General features: G+C 30.6%; 1 protein-coding gene across 1 annotated transcript in view; it reads right to left on the reverse strand.

The window, feature by feature from the left end:
• Positions 1 to 3,265: 3,265 nt before the first annotated feature.
• The window catches only part of LOC123291076 (probable serine/threonine-protein kinase fhkE), a 72,843-nt gene continuing 52,262 nt past the window's right edge, over positions 3,266 to 23,846 (reverse strand). Inside the window, exons 3-8 of the mRNA XM_044871520.1 lie at positions 17,048 to 17,138; positions 15,619 to 15,822; positions 13,988 to 14,129; positions 8,373 to 8,572; positions 7,823 to 7,975; positions 3,266 to 6,109 (exon numbers count right to left, since the gene is read on the reverse strand). Coding sequence (XP_044727455.1) covers positions 4,897 to 6,109; positions 7,823 to 7,975; positions 8,373 to 8,572; positions 13,988 to 14,129; positions 15,619 to 15,822; positions 17,048 to 17,138 — 2,003 coding nt within the window. The 3' untranslated portion in view covers positions 3,266 to 4,896. The remainder of the gene's footprint in view (positions 6,110 to 7,822; positions 7,976 to 8,372; positions 8,573 to 13,987; positions 14,130 to 15,618; positions 15,823 to 17,047; positions 17,139 to 23,846) is intronic.

Consider the following 23,846-nt stretch of genomic DNA (forward strand, 5'->3'; position numbering starts at 1 on the left):
TGCGTTTTAATTTTCTATCCATGCCTTCCGAGACTACTAAAACCAATACAAAAGTAATAATTAAAATAAGACATTTTATTTAGGATCTTATTCTTTTTACTGAAACGTATATAACGCGTTTAATTCCAGTTAGAATTTTCAAAGAATCGATTTATTCTCTGAAAATTTTTATTTGGTCCGAAAAATATTCACGAAGAAAAACGCAAAAAAAAGAATTTTAACTGAGTATAAACGTCTTTTGAAACCTTAAACGCGTTTTGCTGAAAACAGCATTTTCAAATTCCGTGGGCAAGATTCATCAACTGTGCTAGGGACAGAAAAATACTTTTCCAAAAGTCTGTGGGCATCATCGGCCGTAAACATTGTCAATCTAAGGTATGTTTTGAGACGACGCAAAGTTAAAAAAGAGCGTTCATCTTCGCTGCAAATATCGAGTGAATTTTTTATGTGCTACCCGGCAATGCCTTTTTTGCCCTGATTGAATTGATCATATTAACTTTAACAGCATCTTTATTTTTTCAATTTCATTAATTTCAATGTGTCGTTTTTTACTTATAAAGCAACGAATATGGCCAACAATCAGGATAAAAAAATTCAACTAGTTCCAAGATCAATTGAGTTCTACTTGCTCAAAATTAACAACAATAGGAGTAAATAATGAATTGGAATGATAAAATACAAGACAATAATGTATAAAATATTTTTTATTGAATAACAAAATTTGTAAGTAAAAATAAAGGCACAATAAATCACAATTTGTGAGATAAATTTTTGTTTAAAATACGAAAAAATAAATGTCTTTATCAAATAATATACAATAGATTTGAACAATTTTATATATATATATATAGAAATGTTGGAGATATCACCATTTCTTGGGCCACAAATATCGAAAATCCATTGCGTAAACATTTACCAGTAATCAGCGTTCTTCAAAACTCTCGATTAAGAGTTAACTTTACAAGAAATGATAATATTACCAAAAAGTTTTGGAAGGCACTCGAAGTGTAAAATTTTACAACCAAACGTAATTTAGATTATATTTTTATTATATAAAGTGTTTTCATAATTGTTTTTCTTTCTGTAGAAGTACACATTAAAAAATTCTCCGTGACTGTTAACACACTAACATGAAAACAAATTCAAAAATTGTGCTCACGTTAAAATCGATGCATGTATGAATTTCGGAGTTGGCCTATTAGACCACAATCCCATGCTGAAATTTTTCGGGTAAAATGATCCATCAGGAATCATGTTAGAAAAGATGCTCATATACGTAAAAGTAAGTTTAAGCACTATGGTGTCAGTTTTGCGCGGTACAGATGTGTGTAGGTGAGAATATGGATGTCCCACCCCTTGGTATCTCACCCCTGCACCAGCAAATTTGTACGGCGTTGCTAGATACTAACTCTACATAATTATTGGAAACGAATTACATAAATGCCGTACAGAAATAAATCTGGTAACTTCGGTAACGAGAGTTTAAAAAAAATTTGATCTCCCGTCTATTTTTGAAGCTCTACGGGTTTACTTCTGTACAGTATTCATGTAATTCGGTTCGAATACTTATTCAGAGTTAGTATTCAGCAACGCCGTACATATTTGCTGGTGCAGGGGTGAGATACCATAAGGTGTCACATTCATATTCTCACCTGTACCGTGCAAAACTAACGTCATGGAGCTTAAACTTATTTTTACATATAGGAGCACCTATTTTAACATGTTTCCTGGTGGGTCATTTCACCCGAAAAATTCCAGCATGGGTTTGTGGTCTATATCGTAATTAAATGGGGAGATGGAATTTTTATCACAGGGCAGGAGAGATAGGATAAGACAAAATAGGCGCCTTCGTCTTGGAACTGTCTAGTGAAGTGCGTAAATATCAGATTATTTTTAAACTAAAAAAAATTGGGCTTAGGCTCACATTCGTATACACATCAATCAATACAAGCAAAATTTTAACTAAATTTTTGAAAATTATTTACAAGTTAGCGTACAAATAGTCTCATTAAAAAATTTTAAGCAAAAATATATTATAATATAATTAAAATAATAATACAAGCATATAAAATCTTCTTTGACCCATATTTTTCTGTTTGGTCAAAAACAATCCGTTTTTGTACAAAATATTCGTAAACTATATAGAATTTTTTTCAACAAAAACAATTAATAATAATATTGGAAAATAACAATTTTTTTTTTTTGAATTATGAAATTATAGTAATTCGTTATCAATTTTCGCTCCCATACGTTTTAATGCGATTATTGTATTAACAGCTTTGATCCAACGTTTTTTAATTACGTAACGTTTAAGTTTTGTTTTGTTTAGGGCTAGTTCAGCATTATCTGTTGATTCTAACAACCATACATGCTTTTGAGCTTGAGCTGCTGACAATCTGGAACTAAAAATAAAAATAAATTTTTAGAAAATTAATCATATTCAAAAAGCGTTGAAAATTTCCCTATTTAAGGAATGTAAAGATAAAGGAGCACCATCTCTTATGGCTGTGTGTGTAGAGAAAGCCCACTTATCTATAATAACTTGCTTAGAACTTTATCCTACTCTTATCACTTTAAGAACTTCTTTTAAAACTAACAATTTTGTTACAACAGCGCCATTCTTATTGCTGCTTTTCGATGGACACTCTTTGGAACACTAAAATAATTCTCTTTATCTCTGCCTTCCGTAATCATATTAAAGCACTAAAGTCGAATTAACGAGTCAATTACTATGCTACTGGGTTTTCTAGTCAAGAGATACTGTATCTAGCGTTTTTAATAATAGAGGACATCTTCGATAAACAACCTGTTATTAAGAACATCAACACCCATCAGTTTTTAGGAGAGCTTGCTTTCAAGGAGAGCTTATTGCGATTAGTTATTTCTACAATTAAATATTCTACATGGCGCAAGATAGAATCATTTTTTGAATACCTTTTTTTTGTCAAATACAAACCTTATTCGAAAATACTTTTGGCTGAAAAAAAACTTTAATACCATATTATATGACGTCATGTAATTTATCGGTTGTACTCGGGTACGCTCGATATACGGTCGGAAATTATATAATCTAGCTGAAATATTATACTAAATTTAGTTTTGCTTCGAAAGTTATTTAACAGAGGGAGTTGTTTTCTTCTTAATATCGTAAAATATTAGGAAATGTAAATTTCATTTATTCTAAAAGTTAGCTTAAAAAGAAAATGAATAAAGAAGAACTCAAAAAAACTTTTTTCAAAATTATTTAATAAAACTATTCAAACAATAATTTAACAATAAGTACATAGAACACGATTAATCGTGTAAGGGCCTTCGTTTTCATTGGAAAAAAGTTCCATTTAGTATTATTGACTAAGTTTAATTCAAGTTCATTCAACTGAGGCGAAATAAATCGACAACTTCGTTAGCACAGCAGGACGAAAGTTGAAACTTTACGCCCGAAGGGTAGGAAAATCAATTGTTTTGCGAATTATTTTTAAGGAAATACTAGAAGTTTCCGATTAACCGAGAATGAATTTAACCAATTCAATACATTTAACAGTATTGAAACAGACGTACAAAGAGAGCAAGTATGGGTCAGAATTGTTCAATGTTTCGAAAAAATTGAGTTTAAAAACTTTTTTTTTCTCGGCAATAGGTTTTTTTACAATGAAAACGCGCCCTTAGTCAGTATAAATATTCCCATTGACTAAAAAATACGATGACAATCACTTTTTGACTAGGCAGTTTTAGAACGATTAATTGTTTAATAACTTTAAATCTAGAATAAAAATATAGATTTTTTTTGTTGGGATAAATATGGACACTTAAATTATTATTTTGAACGGATTATAGCAAATTTATAGTGAGTTTTGGTATTATCGATAGTTATCGGTGGGATTGTTGTTAAATTAACATAATGCGCGGGTCACACTTAATAACCTTTATTTGAGACACAGGCTGGTAAAAGACGGATTATATTGCAGCCTCCATAGATCATCATCTAAGAGTTAGCGCACATTATGCAGCCAAGTACCATAGTCAATCTACCGCTGTGAATTTAACATTTGGCAACTTAGCACATATTCGGCAGTCGGGAACCAGTGGCTATGGCAAGCTGATAGAACCGTCATATCCGATTTTAGTTCAATTTCTCCAATTCAAAAATTTCTGAGTGTGTTATTTGTGGTCATAATTCATAATCCTCTTTTGCTTCAATGGAGTCGGGTAATGAAAATTATTGTAATCAATTATATATATTTCTGGGAGTGGTTTAATTATATATATTAAGAGCCACCCATTTTTGATATGATACTCTGGGCGGTAGTTTAGGTATCGGAAACACCTAAGCGATCAATTTGGAGTTATAAAACATTATTAATAATACTGGTCTCTGGCTGGTTGCTTTCTCCTTCTATTGTAGTTTGGATACCTACTACGCAGTCTCTCTAAATTATGATTAAAATTTGGATTATCTGCACACGATACTAATTTTCGATATTGAGAGTGGAAATATGTAGTTTTATGTTAGTTTGTGTAAATTTACTAGTAAGTGATTTCCATGTTAAATCGAATTTCTGTTGGCTTACTTTTACGTTTCATCGAATGCAATTCTCTGGGCTTAAAATTCATTTTGAACTGTCTTTCGTATGACAGTTATGTAACCATCTTTAATTTGAGTTTGGGCATCATAGACCCTTACCCAAAGGGTCAGTTAGTTATCATTCTATTGTCCCTAAGTGCAGAGATATGACCGCTCAGTTGACTACACTGGCGCTTCCAAACTCTAACTGCCTTCGCGCGTTTAACACAAAAACTCGACTATAAAAAAAAAATAAATTTGTATAATTGGAGCTATTTACAATTTGTGAATAAAATATGGCACTTTTATTTATTTGCAAAAGTATCACAAAACATTCAGTTCGAAGACATAAACGGATGAGTTTTTTTCAAGGTTTGTCGCGATTGAAAAAATGTATTCAACGAACTAATTGTACGTTGTCCCAATGTTTCATTTTCAAAATCAACGGAAATCGATTTATGTCTTCCATTTAAATTATTGTGCGCTGATTCCTGTGAATCATCCCATTTATCTAATAGTTGTAATAATAAGTCTTTAGTGTTTGTAGCGCTATTTAAGGAACTTTGTCGTGAAAAATGACTAGATGATGACGAGGACGAAGTACCATCGGATGTTGTAAACGAATGTGTTAATTTATTCGTGTTAAAATCTTCGGTAAAGAATGAATTTTTATTCGTTGGTGATATTATCGGTACATCACGATTAAGGTTAGTTATTTTAAATTTTGTCCGCCGATTTTGTAAGTTATTCGCCCAAGGTGCATTAATATTTGTTGCGTTTCCATTTGTTAACGGTGTTGAGATTTTTGAAGTTTTCGTTGATGTGCTTATACTGGTAACATTTCCATTTGTTACCGTTTTGGAGGTTTTAACTTTTTCTGTTTTGATTTTGTGCGTTTCATTTGTTGTTTCTTCGGAGATCAAACTTTTTTGTTCATCTTTGGTTGGAACGGCTTTTGTAGTTGATTCGCTTTTTTTGTCATCTTTCGATGATGATGAATTAGCGTTACCGTTAACTAAATCGGTAGGCATTGTAGCTAATTGGAATAATTTATCAGATAATTTTTTAATTTCTTCAGCTAAATTAATTCTTTCAACACTGTCTCGTTTTGAAACTACACATGAACTATCTGATGCTCGTCGTTCTATACTATTTTGTATATGATCGAATTCATAATCACTAATATTGTCTTGAGTATTATTCTCATATTCAATCACTGAATCCGGTGATGATCCTAAAGATCCACATGGCGATGGAGACATACCTCGTAATGAATGTTGCGATGACGTTAAATTATTATATGCTAGCGGGCAAGGCATTATAACGTGTGAAGAAACATCGAATAGATATGGTGAATCTGGGTGTTCACCCCAACGTTCAACAAACGCACGTAGATTATCTTTGGCAGTGTCTAAACCAGGTGTACTAGGTGGTATAGTAATTGGGTCACTAACTTTTGTAGGTGGGGGTGTTTTGGTTTTCGTAGGTGGCGGTAATTTACGTCTTAACCAAGGATGTGTTAGACAATCAGAGGCAGTTGCACGAGCCCTGAAAGAAACAAGGCAGACAATCAATAATAAATATTTTTTTGTTTAGCAATTTGGAAATTTTTTGAAAAGCTTTTATACTTTTTTTACAACATAATTAGTGTGTTATCAAATTATTTAGGAACAAATGATTAAAACATAAAAAAAAAAAACAAAAAGTTTATAAAAACCAATGAATATGAATTTAAGGGCGGTTTTCTGCGCTTGTGTAATGAAGGAGGGTAAACTTTACTCTCTTAGATAGACAAAACTTCCATGAAAAAATCTTCTAAATAAAAAATGATCTTATGACGCGATACAATTTTATACACAATAAATTTTTCTGAAGTGAGTTGCGTTGGCAAGAAAAAAAAGCAGAAATAGATAAAATACGCGAAGGAATTCACGAGCAATAAATGAAAAGTTTATGATCAAATAGACTTGTTAGTCGAAGAAAAAATTCAACTAAAATTGATGGTTTTATCGTGGAATTTTTATCAAATTTGTGCTTAGGATGTAAGGGATTGTATGGTCGAACAGAAAGTAGATTTTTCGCGCGTAGGCACAATAAATGACGTTCACGAATTTGATGGTTAAAACTGATTGCGAATAAATTGCGGAATTATCTTTTTTTGAATTCATTCACTTCATTTCGTCGGCAGCAAGACTGATGAAAAAGAATTTTTTTGGTCGCCTTGAGTGAAATGAATAGTAAATAGTTTGCATGCAATAAATGAAAAAATAATTGTGGTAGTAATCAGAAATTCGAAGAACAGTTTGATAATGATCATACAGACAGAAACATGCCACGAACATAAATTTTGAAATAAATATAAGCACACTAAAGAAATAAAACTCACGACGATTAGGTAAGGTTTCAAGAACAATTTCAGATCAAAATTATTACAGCACAGTATTCAGGAAATACCGCGTCTAAAATCCTTGAATCCGAATTTTCTGCCGAGCCTGAGTCGATGTGGATTACTTTTATAGAGCATATATATGGCAGAACGGCAATTTTCGAGATAGAGTGTGTTTTAGAAATCTGGGGAAAAAAGTGAACCCTAATCGTCTGGAAGCAACGGTAAATCAAAGTATCCACTTTTTATAAACCGGGAAAAAAAGTGGCAAACAAAACTTTATGGTGGTTGAAGTAAAATGGAAAAGAGTGCATCCTAACGGGATAATATACTTTCTGCTTGACCGATAACTAACGTATGAATAAAAAGAAAAAGAAGAATTTTTCATGGATTTTAAAAAGGAATGAAGTGATTGGAATCGTTAATAAAATTAGAACAGACGGACTCTTCAAGCACTTACAAAATTTCAAAATATATAGGAGAAAAAATTTCCTAACAAAAAAATCGAAAAAAATCACGTTTATCACAATATCTATTCAAAATTTCTCTATTTTCCAAAAAAAATATTCAACTTTTCAAAATTGAAATTCACATGCGAAACATTACAAAAATAATTTATCAAAAAAAAAGACTAAAAAATATTTTTCATCGAAGCATCCCCAAATTTGGGTATTGCCATGCCTTTGATCTTTCATAGGGTCAATTCAGTACAACATTATTATTTACAAGGTATTCAAAAAATGTGATTCGTTTAAAAAAAATTGTTAGTATGTTTTATTATTTATTTTTTGATATTAAAAAGGATAAAATGTCTCTACAAACTAATTTTAAAATGACAAAAACAAAAAAATAAGGGAAATAATTTTAGTACTTACTCTCGATCTTTTACCAACAATTTTGTTATAAAATCTTTTGCATCCTGTGATATTTCATTAAAGGCTTCATCGTCAAAATCGTATTTAGCAACTGTTACATTCGCCATTGTTTCAATATCTGTTTCGCCCATAAATGGTGATAATCCTGAGAGTCTGAAATCAGAAATCCAACTTTAAAATTGTATAAAACAAAAATCCTGCAGTGACTATTAGGACAACCATTTTCACATGGGATAACCTGTAGTTAAAAAATGGAACTACGAAAACAGGTTTAAATGTGGTTCCAGGAGGTGTTGAATTTGGATATTAAAAACCATAGTAATTTACAACAACGCTTTTAAAACTTTGCCATTCCATAGACCACTTTTGTTTCATATTTTAAATTAACGACTTTAAGCCGCCTGCTTATGGCGGCTTAACGTCATTAGTGATTTTCCCGATATATTCTCTACTCCATAGATAGTGAAATTCGAGTAATTTTGGGTTTTTTCCTAGTGACTTTGAGTATTTTTGATCTTTTAAACAAATGTTAAAAATAAATTTTACTTACAAAACGTAACAAATTACACCAACGGACCACATATCAGTACCATAACCAATTTGATCAAAATTGACAACTTCTGGTGCAACAAATTCTGGTGTACCAAACAATACTTGTAATTTTTTATTTGGATCATATCGCCTAGCTAAACCAAAATCTATAATTTTTATTCTGTTACCACTTTTTGTCAGACATAAAATATTTTCTGGCTGTAAATAAAAAAAAAAACTTATTACTTATATAGAAATCTAATTAAATTAATTAAGAATATAAATTTTTAATTAAATCAATATTAACGACTTGTTTGATTACGTGCTAGTCTGTTTATAATAGAGAAGTTGCATTAATCTTTTTGCCACAAATTCATATATAAATGCAAGAATAATTCATCTAATAATATTGAAGTATTTTTTTTGAATTAATAATTCAATTTTGTTTTATTAATTATTAATAAAAAAATAGCTATATTTTTGAAATAATAAAACGGTAGTAACGTATTTACAACCATTGAGGCTGTGAGTCAATCGGTTTCAATGGAAATTTGCGTTATAATATAGTGAAATTCAGCTGAGAAACAAACCATTTATCATTACTCATTTTATTTTATCATTTCTCCGTGCGATGACGTTACGAAAGCGAGGTGTTAGCGTCACTGCCGTTCGAATTTATAGTTAAGAAAAACCAGATGACGACCAGACGAATGAAAATATATAAGGCTTTGATGCAGAAATTAAAACATTAACGTGATTTGGATAAATAGAAATACAGGAAAGTTAACAAAAAAATCTGCGACAGCAAGACTGAGGGAGGAAGAACTGCAGTATTTAACCAAGCAAAGATGCCGAACCATACTACAGAAATTAAAATAAAAAGATTAACATGGCTGGTATAGAATGATGAATAAAATAAAGAAAATTTCCCAGAAATCCTGTACAGCAATTCTAAAGGCCTTAGTATTATGAGCAGATCAAATAAGAGATATCGGCACTAATTAGAGAAAATAAAACAAAAAGTTTAGTGTTCCTTGAGATAATTCGAAAGAATAGAGAAGAGGCAAGTTGTCGGACAACAATCTTGAAGGCAGTAGAACTAGGAAAGCACGAGAAAAATGTAGGACTTAATTACAGAATAAGAATACTGGGATATTTCGTAACAATGAATAAAAAAAGAGTGGTCATAAAAATTGTTTGAAATCTCGGGGAAAATAGAACTACATGCAAACTTGGAAAATGTAGAAGAAAAAAGGAAATCTAAATTAAATGAATGTTACCTAAAAGCAATGTATAACCATTACCGTGAGAGAAAACGAAAATAATTTGACTAGCTTGTGACTAGTTACAGTGTAAAATAATGGCAGTAATAAAATAATATAGAAAATATTATTTTAAAATGAAGGAAAACATATGATGACTCATTAAAAAAATAATGTTTGTTATTGTTTATAACAATATATTCAATTACGTTAATAGCGAGCAGTGCGAAGCGGGATATTGAATATGTAAATGTTATTTGTTATAAAATTTCTAATTTAATATTTATAATTGGAATATTTTTGTTGATTCATTTCTGTATAAAATTCAATTACAAAATGAACTATCATAAACATCGATGAATCGAGTATGGTTTTTGGAGGAGATAAATAGAATCGTAAAAGGAATCACAAGGCCAAATAATTTTTAACCTTGAAATGGAGTGTTGTGCACAGTTTAGTGGAAAACATACTTTATAGTGGAAAATCCACGATACCTTTAACGTAAATCTAAGAATGAAGAACATAGAAGTAGAGAACCTTTAGTGGTGTTTTATTGTTAGATTAGATTACAGCGACTGTTGGGAAAGGATACACTGTAATACCCGAAAGGTGACTAACTTTCACTTGAAGTTATTCCAGGCTAATAAAAGAGTTTTGACGGAAATATGTTTCAAATCAGACAGTTTTATCAAGAATGGCTGATTTAAATGAGTTAATCTTAAATTTTAAAGCGAGGTAATGTCTTCGGAATACTATATTGAGGAAAGATTAACCTGTCGCTTTCTTAGAACATGACTCAAGTTGAGATTTTCTCAAGTAGAAAGAAAGAGATAAAGATGTTTCATGTTTATCGTGCATCGCTTCTGCTTGATATAAATCGCAGTCATCTAGATATTGAGAGTGAATTTTGGTTTATGCGAGTTCTCGTCTCATTCTTTTATTGATATTGAGAACTTATTTCAAAATTGGAGCGACGTCCACGGTGAAACTAGATTCACCCTATGAGCCATGTTAGACGTACATTTCATCCCATAAACCTTTTTCGACAAAAGGTGGGAATCATTTCCAGTGCTCTCCCGGATGTTGCCTGTCGACCATTTTCAATTGATGTAGCTTACTTAATTCTTTTTGGCGGACTGCCCTTCTTACCCATAATGGATCATAATATGAGGAAAATGGAGGAAAAAGTAGTTTATATAGTGAGAAGTATACATAGATTTTCTCTTTTTGTGTCCAAGATGATATAACGTAAAGAGCAAAAACATAGCATTTTCGAATTCTGCTTTCATTGTATATAATTCATTGTTCGCGAACCAGTAACCAAATTCGTAAATCAATTACATTTATAAAACGTATAATAAATAATTGAGATAATGTAATTGAATCATGTCATAATACATGTGATTGAATAATGTCATAACGAATTTTTGATTTACCTATTTATAACTACTTGTTTACTACTTGTTTACAAGTTGTCTTATAATGTGATGTTATAATATGATGTCTGAACTCTGAACGATGTTATGAACATATGTCTTATAATGCGATGTTAGCATAAGATGCGATGTAGCATAAGGTGTAATGCAACGTTGCATTAAAGTATAATTAATCACCTTGTATATAAATTTTAACAAACAAATGTTTACTATCTAAAATATTATAAAGGATGTCCGAAAATTAACGTAAGATTTGAATGTTTGTCCATTTTCGAGTGGTAAAGAGTTGACAATGAACAAGGAAAGACAGCTAACAACTTGCAGGTAAGGGTATGGAGGAAGAACATGGCGAAAATAAAGACCTAGTCTTGAATACCTTCAAATTATCAACTCCCTTTTTTTATAGTTTAGGAGAAAATTGATACTAAAATTTTGTCATAATTTGCGCCCTTGCGGATAAACTACGATGTTTACGAAAAAATGTTTCAAACAAAAGTTGTTTATTTTCCTAAAAACCGTCAGTACTCGCGTTAACCGTTCGGTAATCTTTAGTCACCTGATGAGAGGTTTATATAAATTTACACAATCTATTATATATATATTTCTTGTGTAACAATGTAAGTCACTGTACTTTTCCTAAACGGATGGACCGATTTTGATGATATATTTTGACTGTGTTCAAGTGAATTCGTTGATGGTTTAGATTCACAATTCGGTCCACTACAACTGTTTTTTTGAGGATTCCGAACCAAAAAATTAAATTTCATTAAATGGTGGGAGCGCATATAAATAACTAGCTGTTACCCGCCCGCTTTGCGTGGCGTAAAATATACCCGCTTTGCTGGGCAACATCCCCACTTGCACCCCTCCCTCCACATTTCCTTGCGTTGGATAACAGTTTTGTAATGTACACGTCATGCTCTTTTATTTGATACCCCACTTAGGTATATTTGTAAATATTCGATATTTCCTTCCCACTTTCTCGCTACAACTTTCTACCCACCGAAGGTAAAAAAAATTTCTAAATGTAATTTAAAACATTCTGACCAAGTTTTGAACTATTAAAAGCCATAATTTAAAAATATGAATTTTTTAGTCATGAACACCCCCGCAACCCCCCTTGTGGGTAGAATTTCGTAAAATCCGTTCTTAGCTGACCTCTACTTGGCAAAAGGAATATTCCTGCCAAATTTCAAGTCTCTAGGTCTTATAGTTCCAGAGATATCGTGATGAGTGACTATCTATCTATATCTATAGAAAGTCTCCTATATATATAAGATATATTTCATTATTATTACAACTTACTATGTACTATGTATTTTTAATAGTATTGAGGTATTATTCATTATAATTCAGGTATTGTGTATAGGTGTTTATTCAAGTCCAAGGCCAGACCAAAGGCTGAAGGTCAGGCCATGACCTATCGAATAGATAGGAATAAAATTTGGGTTTAGCGGGATGGGTTTAGCAGGCAGGCTAAGCATAGTATAAGTATTAAGTAATTGGAGCTACGTTTCCACAGGTCGGGCCCGCTGGTTTTATATAAATTTATTTTAAAATTCACTACCTAATTGGAAATGGTTTGATTATGTGATTATTGAATGATGTTTAAGATTGAAAATATTAGAGCAGAGGAATGATCTAAATAATTAAATTGATTTTAACTAATTTCACCATATTTCCATAGTATTCGAGTACGATTTATATTAACCTAACAAAAGTACACGAGCAGACCAAATTTCTGTCAAAATTTCTTCTTACGTTAATTGGAACACCTTTTAATAATACATTTTGTAAGTACAATAATAATGAGGTAAGTTATTTGGAAAATTTCACTTAAAAAAAGAATTTTAATTTTAATTACTTTTGGCAATGTAACAACAATAACAATATAATAATTATAATAGGTAACTACATCTATCTTTATGTTGTTACTTCATTCTTATTCAACAGATGTTATAGCATTACCAGTATTATTGTTAAAATAATAATTATTAATTAAAAATGTTTAAAGAAAATTGTTAAATAATAATTAAATTTTATTTAATAAAATAAATATATTTTTACCTTTTTAAAAAGAATTATTAATAAATATTTTAATTAGTAATTTTCTTAAAATTATTTTTACGTAATATTATTTGTTTTTTTTCATTAATTATAAAGTGTTCACGGATGTTGATAAGAGAGAAAACTATTAATTTGATAAGAATTTAAATTTGTAAGAATTTATTTAGAACAAGTGAAAATAGACAATTGACAGAGTTAAGTATTCTGTTTAGATTGTGTTGAAAATCAGTGCTTGCATTATTTTGAATAAATTAGAAAAGTTTAAGAATCCACATTTATTCTAGGTAACTAAAACTAATTCTTTTGATTTTCAAAAATCTATCACAAGACTTACTAGTTGAAGCTACTTATAAATTTTCAACTCTCTATCTATTATAGCTTTAGAGAAAATGGATCACAAATTTTTTCCCTAATTTGCTCCAACACGGGAAAACAGTGATATTCACGAAAAAATGTTTCAAAAGTTGTTGATTTTCTTACAAGAAACATTTTTTACATTTCTTCTATCTCTTACGGTTTACAAGATCGATCCTACGGACCCAAGACTCAATTGTTGCTCGCTATTCCAGCTAGACATCTCTTTTCTTTCTTGAGTTACCGTGCTGCTGGACTAACTGAATTGGACTAACTAGGTGATTTTATACCAAAATTTTGTTCGTATCATCAATACTTCTAAGTGTTACAAACTTGGGACTAAAATTGTTACAAACTTGGGACTAAAATTAATATACCTTGATATATATTACATATATACAGGGTATAAAAAGCCTAAGTTAAGTTAATTTTTCAACAAGATTGTGAGAAACTTAGCAAGCGATTACTTTTGGAGAGGGCAATATGGAATTTTGAGTAAAAATTTGAGTTCTTACCTTCATATCTAAATGTAGAATATTTTGTTTATGTATAAATTCGATGCCTTCACATATTTGTCGCATAAATACTGTACATGATTTTTCAGTTAATATAAAATCGTCATCAATCACTCTTTCAAATAATTCACCACCTTCGATTCTGTTGAGAAAAAAAAATTCCAATTAATATGTGTATATGAATTACTTTAAGATTGTAAAGTTCAGCTAAGGTTTTCACAGTTTAAAAGTAAAAGTTCAGCTAAGGTTTACACAGTTTAAGGTAGTACCAGCATGAAATCACTTTTCGACAGATTTGGCCGAATTTTGTTTCTCGGGTTTATAATAGCTTTATTTATGAATTCCTAAAATTTCATAATTTTTGACCGTTTAGATCGCGAGATATTTAAAGACAAAGTTCGCGATTTTGAGGGTCATGTCCCATTTAAAGCATGTAAAATGTCCGGTCTCTCCAACTATTTTTTATGATATTATTATATATTGAAGAAAAAGTAGAAAAAAATGTTTATACAATACAATTCTAAAAAAAAAATTTAGAAATTAATTTTCACTTTCGAGATATTAATTTTGACGTAAATTGATCGAAATTGGGACGTTGGCATAATTATTTCCCATTTTAAACGGTCAAAATTTCTGAAACTTTGGGAATTAATAGTAAGCATTATTAAATTCTTAAATTTAATTTTTCGTTAAATTCTGTCGAAAAAAAAATTGTACCATTGCTTTAACATAGAAACTGCAAATACCATGCTGGAACATCCTTAAAAGTAGATGTTCTTGCAAGCAGAGTAGCATAGAACCTTCACTCTGTTTACACAAGCCAGAAAATGCCAATTGCTGGTGAGATACTCAGTAACAGTGATAAAACTATAAGAACCTTAAGATAAAGAGAGTTTAAGACACCTTATTTTCCGCTTTTTCTATTTTCAAGCCTGCACATAAGGACATATATTAAGGACGTAAAGCTAGAGTGGAGAGGGTAGTAGAAAAAAAGGCACCTATCTGGGCGAGTTTGTCGTTGCGTACTTTGTACTGCGTCTCGTGTTTTGTTTCCAATTTTTTTTCTTTTGTTTTCGATCAATTGAACGATTTCAATTGTTTTCAGTCATTTAGACAGCCTGATGTGCCGTGCAAAGTATGTAACGATCAACAGCTAGACCCCCTTACCCAGATAGGCGTCTTAAAATCAGCTACGGACGCTTATAGCTCTGCATGGAAGGTTTCATGTCCTTAATATATATGTTTTTGCCTGTACCTAATCCTATTTGGCCTTTTTTGTATATCTCATGGTGCTAAATTGCATTCTTTATATTGACAGAAACTTCTAAAAGACGGAAAATTTAGCCAACATTAATAGACTTCTCACTCTGACGCGAGAAAATGATACACCGTGATCTGATGCCATCTTACGTAAAATATGTTAGAAACCAAATTAAAATTTTCAAGATCAATAAGAATTTTCTAGATCAATAAATCACGCGAAAAGGAATGTGACTTAAAACAAAGAAAATTTTCAAACAGTCGGAAATAAAATTAAATAAAAAGGTTCATTAAAAATTGCGCAAGAAGTATAGCGAACTTGTTGATTGCCAAAAAAACAATTACAAATTAATTTTTTAGTACATACTTACAATTCTAAGACAACACACATGACTTTACCATTATCAAATGCATCATATAATTGTATCAGTCTTGGATGTTGTAATTGGCGCATTATTTCCACTTCACGTTCAACATTACGTCGATCCTCGCGACGTGGTACCGGTACAAATTTCGCTGCTAATGTTAAACCAGTACTTTTTTCACGGCATTTGTATACTGTACCAAATTTACCTCTGAAAATAAATTGTTTGTGAATATAGTATTTCACTATTAATTAAAGAGAATTTAAGATATTTCATTTAAGAAAGGATTTTTCGAAATTCATCCCCTAAAAGGAAGAAATAGGGGATGAAAGTTTGTACGGATGAAAGTATAAATAAAAAACGTCATTTTTGAGTTCAATACTTAACCGACTTTAAAAATTCTTTCACCTATAGATTCCTACATTATCAGCAAGTAGGTTAGGTTAGGTTAGGTTAGGTTAGGTTAGGTTAGGTTAGGTTAGATTATATTGGCTGTTCACGAAAGACACACTTAGACTATAGAGCCCATTGTGATACCATATATGTGTTTTACCACCTTTCCGCTGTTAATTTCATTTATCAGCTCCTCCATTTCAGAGGCTGAGTGCACCTCCTTCATGCATATACCATGCACTACACCAGCCCATCACAACTATTAATTAAATTAATTTTGTTGCGACAGCGGGAATCGAACTCGCTACCCTAAGCATACCGCAGACGGAATTGGTTACGCCTGAACCAACTGAGCGAATAGGGCGATCAGCAAGTAACATGGGCTATATTTTATTTTCAAAAAAATTAAGGTTCCACGCCAAAAGTAAAAATCAAGTAAATAGTGAAAACGACATTTTTGAGTTCACTGCGTAACTGATTTTAAAAATTATTTCAGAATGCTGCATTATCAGCAAGTGACATGGCCGTATTTCTTTTCAAAATAATTAGGGATTTGCACTAAAAGTTAACATCCATTAAATAGTGAACAAAAAGGAAGCCAAGAGAACTGAAGGCTATAACGTGGATATCTGCTAGGGGTGAAAGTGCAGCCCCTTGCATCTCCGTCCCGGCACGCATGATACTAGAAACGAATTCGGGCCCTTTGGATTCATGCCAAGCGTCTTACCAACTCGACCATATATGCTGTAAGTGAATCTGCAAGTTGTTTTTAACTCAATAGGGAATATGGATTTTCGTCCAAAAATGTATTTGTTAATAATTTTGTTTGTAGACTTTTACCGTTTATAAAATTACAGATAGCGTATTTCTTATTTTGGTTAGTTAGATATATGACTATTTGTGAAATTATCAAAAAAAATTCGGACTAATTCTATATTAAACACAGGTAATGATCAGTGTTATCGAAACTAAAATATAATTGAATTCGATTTTGATTCATTACCAAATAATTTATTGACATTATTGTTAACAAATAACTCACCTTCCGATCTCCGATTCAAGATCATAAAATTCCTTGGCTTCAACACCACGTTTGATTGTGACATCCCGGTACGGGAAGCTAGGCTCGAGTTCTAAAACAAACAAAAAAAAACAATAAATTAATCAAGGTCTGTCTAAAAATGTCATATCAAATCAATTTAAATATTGATTTTGTATGTAGTATCAAGTGAATTAGTTCAATAGCGTCGTAATGGGTTAATATATGTTTTTTTTTTCTCAAACAAAATGGCATTATATAAAAAAAATATATATCGATGTATAATAATTTTAGTCCTAAATTGGTAACGCTTTGAAATATTGATGATACGATGAAAATTTTGGTTAACATGTTCATTAAATCACCTAGTTAGTCCATTTCCGGTTGTTCATCCGAATATCGTCTTTCGACACGATAACTAAAAAACGAAAGGAGATATATAGCGTAAATTTGCAACATAGGTCAATTGGTTCTTGGGTCCTTTCGATCTATTTTGTAAACTGTTAGGGATAGAACAAAAGTTTAAATGTAAAAAATGTTTCTTATAAAAAAATAAACAACTTTTGATTGAAACGTTTTTTTCGTAAACATCACTGTTTATCCGTGAGGGCCCAAATTAGGACAATACTTTGGTGTCCATTTTCTTCAAAGCCTTAAAAGAAAGGGAGTTGAAATTTACAGGTACCTTCAAATATTGATATTGTGAAACTGCCTCGAAAATTGAAAAAATAGCGTACAAATAAATAGCGTACTAAAAGCCGCCACAAATGTGTTGGTTTGTAAACTCTTCTAATTTATAAAAAAACAATGCAATCACTGACATTCAATACTTTCTATACATGGTATTTCAACAATTACCTCAATTAATTGGTTTAATTCTACTTTCGGCTTGTACATAATTTCTTTTTACTTCTTATCAGAAAGCTAAATTGGTTTAAATTCAATATTTATGATCGGATTTAAAATATTATAGAAATATTTATAAAATCCGTATCAGGTTTTAAATTGATATTTCATGTTTTAAATCAAAATTATGTCAATTAATATTGATCGAATTGATATTTAATAAAATCTAAGAAAAAAAAATTAATGACTACTAAATGTTTTTTAATAATCATTCAATAAAAATGATTAATTTATACTATTGAGTATATTGATTTTTAATAGATTACTTTTAAATTTGTGCTACAATATATGTACCAAAATTCTTTAGGCCATATTTTTTGCGAAATACTTATTGATATTTTTAAAAAAATTCGTAGCGCAGGAGCTGCGTAAGCTAAGGAAATTCCCTTAGAGATTAAAAAAAATATTTTCTTAAAATCGAATATTGCATTTTTAATTTTTGAAGAATTTTTATTTAAAAAAGTAAGCGTTTACAGAAAAATTACAAAATACAAAAATATTTTGTAGGATCGATTCAAAATTCCATCATCAGTGCAATAACAATAGCACCATTGCCTTCGGCAAGTCGCTAATAAAACTTTTACATTTTACAGTGAAAGTCTAAACAAGTGAAAATTTGTATAAATAATATATTTTCCGAATATATTTTAATAAAGTTGTTCTTAGTTTTACAATATTTTTAATTTAATATTTTAAAAAGAAAAATATATTCAATTTAATTTTTTAATTTTCTAAAAATTAATCTAAACAAATAAAATTTTATTGCGTGAAAATTAAATATTCTTCTAAATTTTCTATACAAACGAATCTTTGTTTTAATTAATCAAAAATGGATATTGGAAATATAGTATCGATTTCATGTTAATAATAAATTAGTCTTGTTTAGATATATAGGTAGGGTTCGCTTAAATCGAAAATTAAAGCACATAAGTGATAGCTAGCGTAAAATTGACATCACAGCTGAAAAGAATGACCCAAAATTAGTGGGTTTCAAAAAAAATCCAATAAGATCGGATCAAATTTGCCTGTGTTATCAAAAAAATTGAATTTTTTAACTTTATGACGTCATCAGAATCCAAAAAATTTAATTTTGCTCTGTCACAACCAAATTTTACCCAATTTTGATAAACCAAGTATGTAATCCTACTAAATTTGTAATCAAAATTAACCAAGGTCTAATAGATTTCAAGAATGTGTAGTCCTGATCCCGGAATTAAGCACATAAGTGATAGCTAGCGAAAAATTGACATCACAGCTGAAAAGAATGACCCAAAATTAGTGAGTTTCAAAAAAAATTCCAATAGGATTGGATCAAATTTACCTGTGTTATCAAAAAAATTGAAATTTTTAACTTTGTGACGTCATCAGAATTCAAAAAATTTAATTTTGCTCTATCATAACCAAATTTTATCCAATTTTGATAAACCAAGTATGTAATTTTTAAATTAGATAAGATTGATACACCGACTCTATTTAATAATTAACGATTACTATCATGGTTACTCTCTCTTATGAAAATGACGAGCGCGTAATAAAGATGTCATCCTATATGTATCGTGAGAATTGTAATCAATAAAATTAATACCATACCATATTTAATAAATATTTTTATATAGTTAATATAATACCTTTATGTATCTACATTTTTACTAATTTATTTAGAAAATTTCACATAAGTATTTTATTTAGTTTTAATATAAATATATAGTAAGTTATCTTTGTTGTAATAATATATCGATTGCAATATACCTATAATATTGAATTGAAAGAAAGTTATATACGAAGCACTTACTCAGCAGCTTAAATACAAACAACAGTTGATTAAAAATAATAATCGTAATCAATAAAAATAATTGTATTTATTGATATGCTATATTGGTGTACTCGCAACTTCGGTCGCGTGTAGATGTTATGCCATAATGCAAAATCATGTTGCACATATACAGGATGTTCTGTTATTGACTGCAGAACGTGGGCCTATAGAATAAGCTCATAAAGACGAAGGAAAAAGTTTTTTACCAATTTTAGATCTGAGGCCTACTTTGCGAGATAATCAACAAAATAAATTCATATAATATTAATAAAAAGTAAATAACTTTATCGAAGAAGATATTGAAGGCTGGTAATTTGTTATTACATAAACTAAGAAATAATAATAATAATAATAATAAGCAAAGAAGAATAAGTAGCATGTGTTACATTATACATAAATACAACTTTTCCCACTACTATATTTTGGAACAAACCTGCCTGTCTGGCTATTTTTGTCTGTCTATTATCTGTCAAAAACGTTCGCCTATTTTAAATATTCCACCTTTGAGAAGAGGACAGATAGTTCAGATAAGTAATTAATGTCGTATCAATTAATTCGTATCAATACCAGCTATGTAGGGTATTTAAACAATTTACTCCCTTAGTTATTGTTTTGACTTGTTTCAAAAGTTAAATTAGACGTACCCAACGGAACACTCTTGCAATATATTTGATTCTAAATTAAATAACTTTTTTTTATTTAATTAATAGTAAAGTATACATTTTTACTTATTAAATATTATGTAATTTAGTATACAACTTTTAATAATATTTATTTAATTAATTTTTTAATTGAATTTCTTTTATGTGCGTATATTAAAAACGTATTGTCAAAATTTTTAATTGCTTATTACTTTGATAAATGATATAATAAATTAAAAACAAAGTCTCCATTCTCTCCCTAGTAGTAAAAAAAGCCTTGTATACCTAACTGAGAAGAGTGTTCAATGAATTCCTTAGAAACTACGTCAAATATAGAGATGCATCAATTTATTCCTTTTTCAAATTAAAAATTTTCGATATCATAAGGTTTGTGTCATTTTTCCATCTAGATACGAAACAAGCTCCTGAAACTGCTTGTAGAGAAACAGCGGATTGAATAAGCCTCTTTTAGTATAGTAATAAATCCTTTGAACTGTCGTCATATTCAGGCCGATTGACTTAGTTTAGGTATAAGGTTAGATTAAAGTAACTATTCTGTGGTGGAACACACTTAGTCCAAAGGGTCCGTTGTAATGCCGAAAAAGGGTTGGCCCATCCTTGGCCACTACTCCATGAACCATTTAAAGCTGTCTCAGCAAAGCAGGAGTCAAAGTCGAGAGGCTGGCTCAAGTCCATCTCTTCATGACAAGAACTGGGCAGTGACAGAGAAGATGGAGCATTGTCCTCTCCACCACTGAATGACTTAGGTTCCTTAAATAATTCAAGTCTCCAATATCGCAGCCCAACTTGATCCTTAACTTTATTAGTGATTTTCTTTAATCAACTTTAGCTACAGCCACTGTTCTTCCATTGCTTTTACCGAGCACATGTCACACGTCGTTTACTTCGATGAACCATCTTTTTTTATTTTTTTGACTAGCCATTTTCCCGTGAATTATTTAATTGTGCGAATTGGATTACAAAGTCATATTCTTTAAAAGTTCTCGGATGTTTTTATCTCTATTAAACCATTCAAAGCATGGCTAAGCCTGCTATTTCGTACTTTGCTCTTATATTTGGGTAGCGAAAGAGTTGAACTGTTGGATAACCTCCAACCTGGAAGACAAGTTATTTTTAGTTCCTCAATTTTCTTTTTCTGGTGATTGAAGAGACATTACCCTTACTGTTTTCAACGCCTGGAGAGTGCCTGGTGGAAGACCAGATAGTCCACACGAGCAAATTTAAAGTAAGACAAGTAGTAAACAAATATAGTATACCTCGCTGTCTTATTACGATAGTGCCTCTGAGGATTTCAAATTTCTAACTTCAGTATTTTAGACTTTGTATTGCCTGACAGTCAATTAATCACGGAATTGTTTTATATTACACCGTTTTGTATTTTATAAAAGGCGTAGATCTAAACGGGAACTTGCGCAGTTATTGTATATAAGAAAATATTTTACAATAAATATATCGATAAAGTACAACATTTAAAAATAAATATATAAATACAATCGTGATTTGTGATCAATATAGGGCAACAACCTCTTTGTTGTATATATGCAAAATATAATAATGTATAATATATTTGCTATTTTATTATAGTTACTATACTTATTCTGCGTAAGTATAATGTCTAGTTTATTTTGTTTAAACTCTTTTAAAAGTCAAAATAAAATAGATGCAATCAATATCAATAACTTATATGTAATATTATTAACAATTGAACAAATAATAGGCTAATAGAAACATATAAAACATGTAACCATATTTTTATTTATATCGATTTTCTAAAATGTCAATTCATTCGGCAATTCTTTTATCTATACATTTTGAAAAATATAAATGCGGTTAATACTAATAGGAAGTATGCATGTAGGTATATGGTTTTTTATGATCTTTAAGCTTGGGAACATGACCTAAACTCATTCAATTCATTAATAATCATTTTTCTTATGTTTTTTTAGTTTTAGAAGTTGTTGTTGACAGTTTATTTAATTGGATTTAATTGTTTTGACAGAAAGTGATTGGTGAATGGTGGTTTGAGGTTAGATTGACAATATGTTTCATAATTTAAGGTGTAATTTATTGGTAGCAAATTAATTAAACCAATTAGTGTGGGATATGGCTTCACATTTTTTGTCTTTCTTACTTGAAAAGAGAAAGAAATCGCCAATAGAAATAAGAAATGATTTCGAAAAGTCGGTCAAAAATCGCGTTCCAATGTTTAACAAGAACAAAGCCAATGAAATTGGTAAAAAGAATAAAGATATTGAAATCGAAAGACGGAGTAGAAAATTCCGATATTTTATTAGTAAGGGCTAAGGAAATACTTATGTATTTCAAAAGTGGACTCTTACGAAATATAACCTTCAAAGACTAATTCGAATTGTAAAAGAGGATGCGATGTGAGAATCTCACCAAGAAGAATGAGATAAGCGAAGCGGAGGCAACGTTTATTATCCAAAAAACAACAGTAAGATACTATAGAAGAAGTAAGATTAGCAAGAAATGTAGCAAGATTAAATGACCTTGATTCCTAAAGTCTTTGCTCTTTCTTTAACAATACGTTGCACAGAACGAGTTATAATTGTGAAATTCGATTCGATAGTGATTATGCAACGTCTTGGTCTTGATTCAAATAGAAGAGATATAGGGTACTGCTATGAGAAATCGCAGATAAATATAACCTGGTTATGTACTCGGATATAGGGTTGCCACCTTGGGCAGGTCTCTCGTATCGCACATTATGAAAGTGGTGTTGTGGGGGGGGGAGGAGGGTGACGGTTGATTGCAGTGAAAAGCGGGAAATTCAAAAAAGTCGAATTATTTTGCTCAAAAATATCAGCCAGTTTGTTTTGGCATTAATCCTTAAATATCGATCAACACTTAATCACAAGGTACAGACATAAAAATTTTACACAAGCATGACTCGAATAATACGAAGATGAAAATTCTGCACGAGCGTGATTTAAATCGAACGAATATAAAAGTTTTACAACTGTCTTCTAATCGTGATACCAACAAAATCAGCTGAAAAGTCCGATAAACACTAAAATCATGAACAAAATGAATTCTCACTACTCTAGTTGCTGAGGTCAAATCCATCATGGTGGCGATTCAGCAATCATAATGCTAATTTTTGCTTTTTCGATCATGACCACGCTGTGGCCCGACCAAACCTTCTAAGCCCGAGTAGGTGGCAACCATACTCAAATACCTTCCGAGTATTCTAGTGATTTGGTCTTAAATTCGGAATAAAAATACATGTGAAAGAGAAATAGAAACAAGAAGAAATGAAAAGTTCTTATGCGAATGAAGAGAGGTCAGAATAAATTGTTAGAATATTCAATAAATATTGCATGAATTTTTCTATCCTATGAAAATTTTAATTATCAAATGAAATGTTTTTTATCAATTAAATAAAATAACTTCACTCTAA

Source organism: Chrysoperla carnea, chromosome 1 (genome assembly GCF_905475395.1).
Source record: "Chrysoperla carnea chromosome 1, inChrCarn1.1, whole genome shotgun sequence".
In the NCBI taxonomy this organism is placed as follows: Eukaryota; Metazoa; Arthropoda; class Insecta; order Neuroptera; family Chrysopidae; genus Chrysoperla; species Chrysoperla carnea.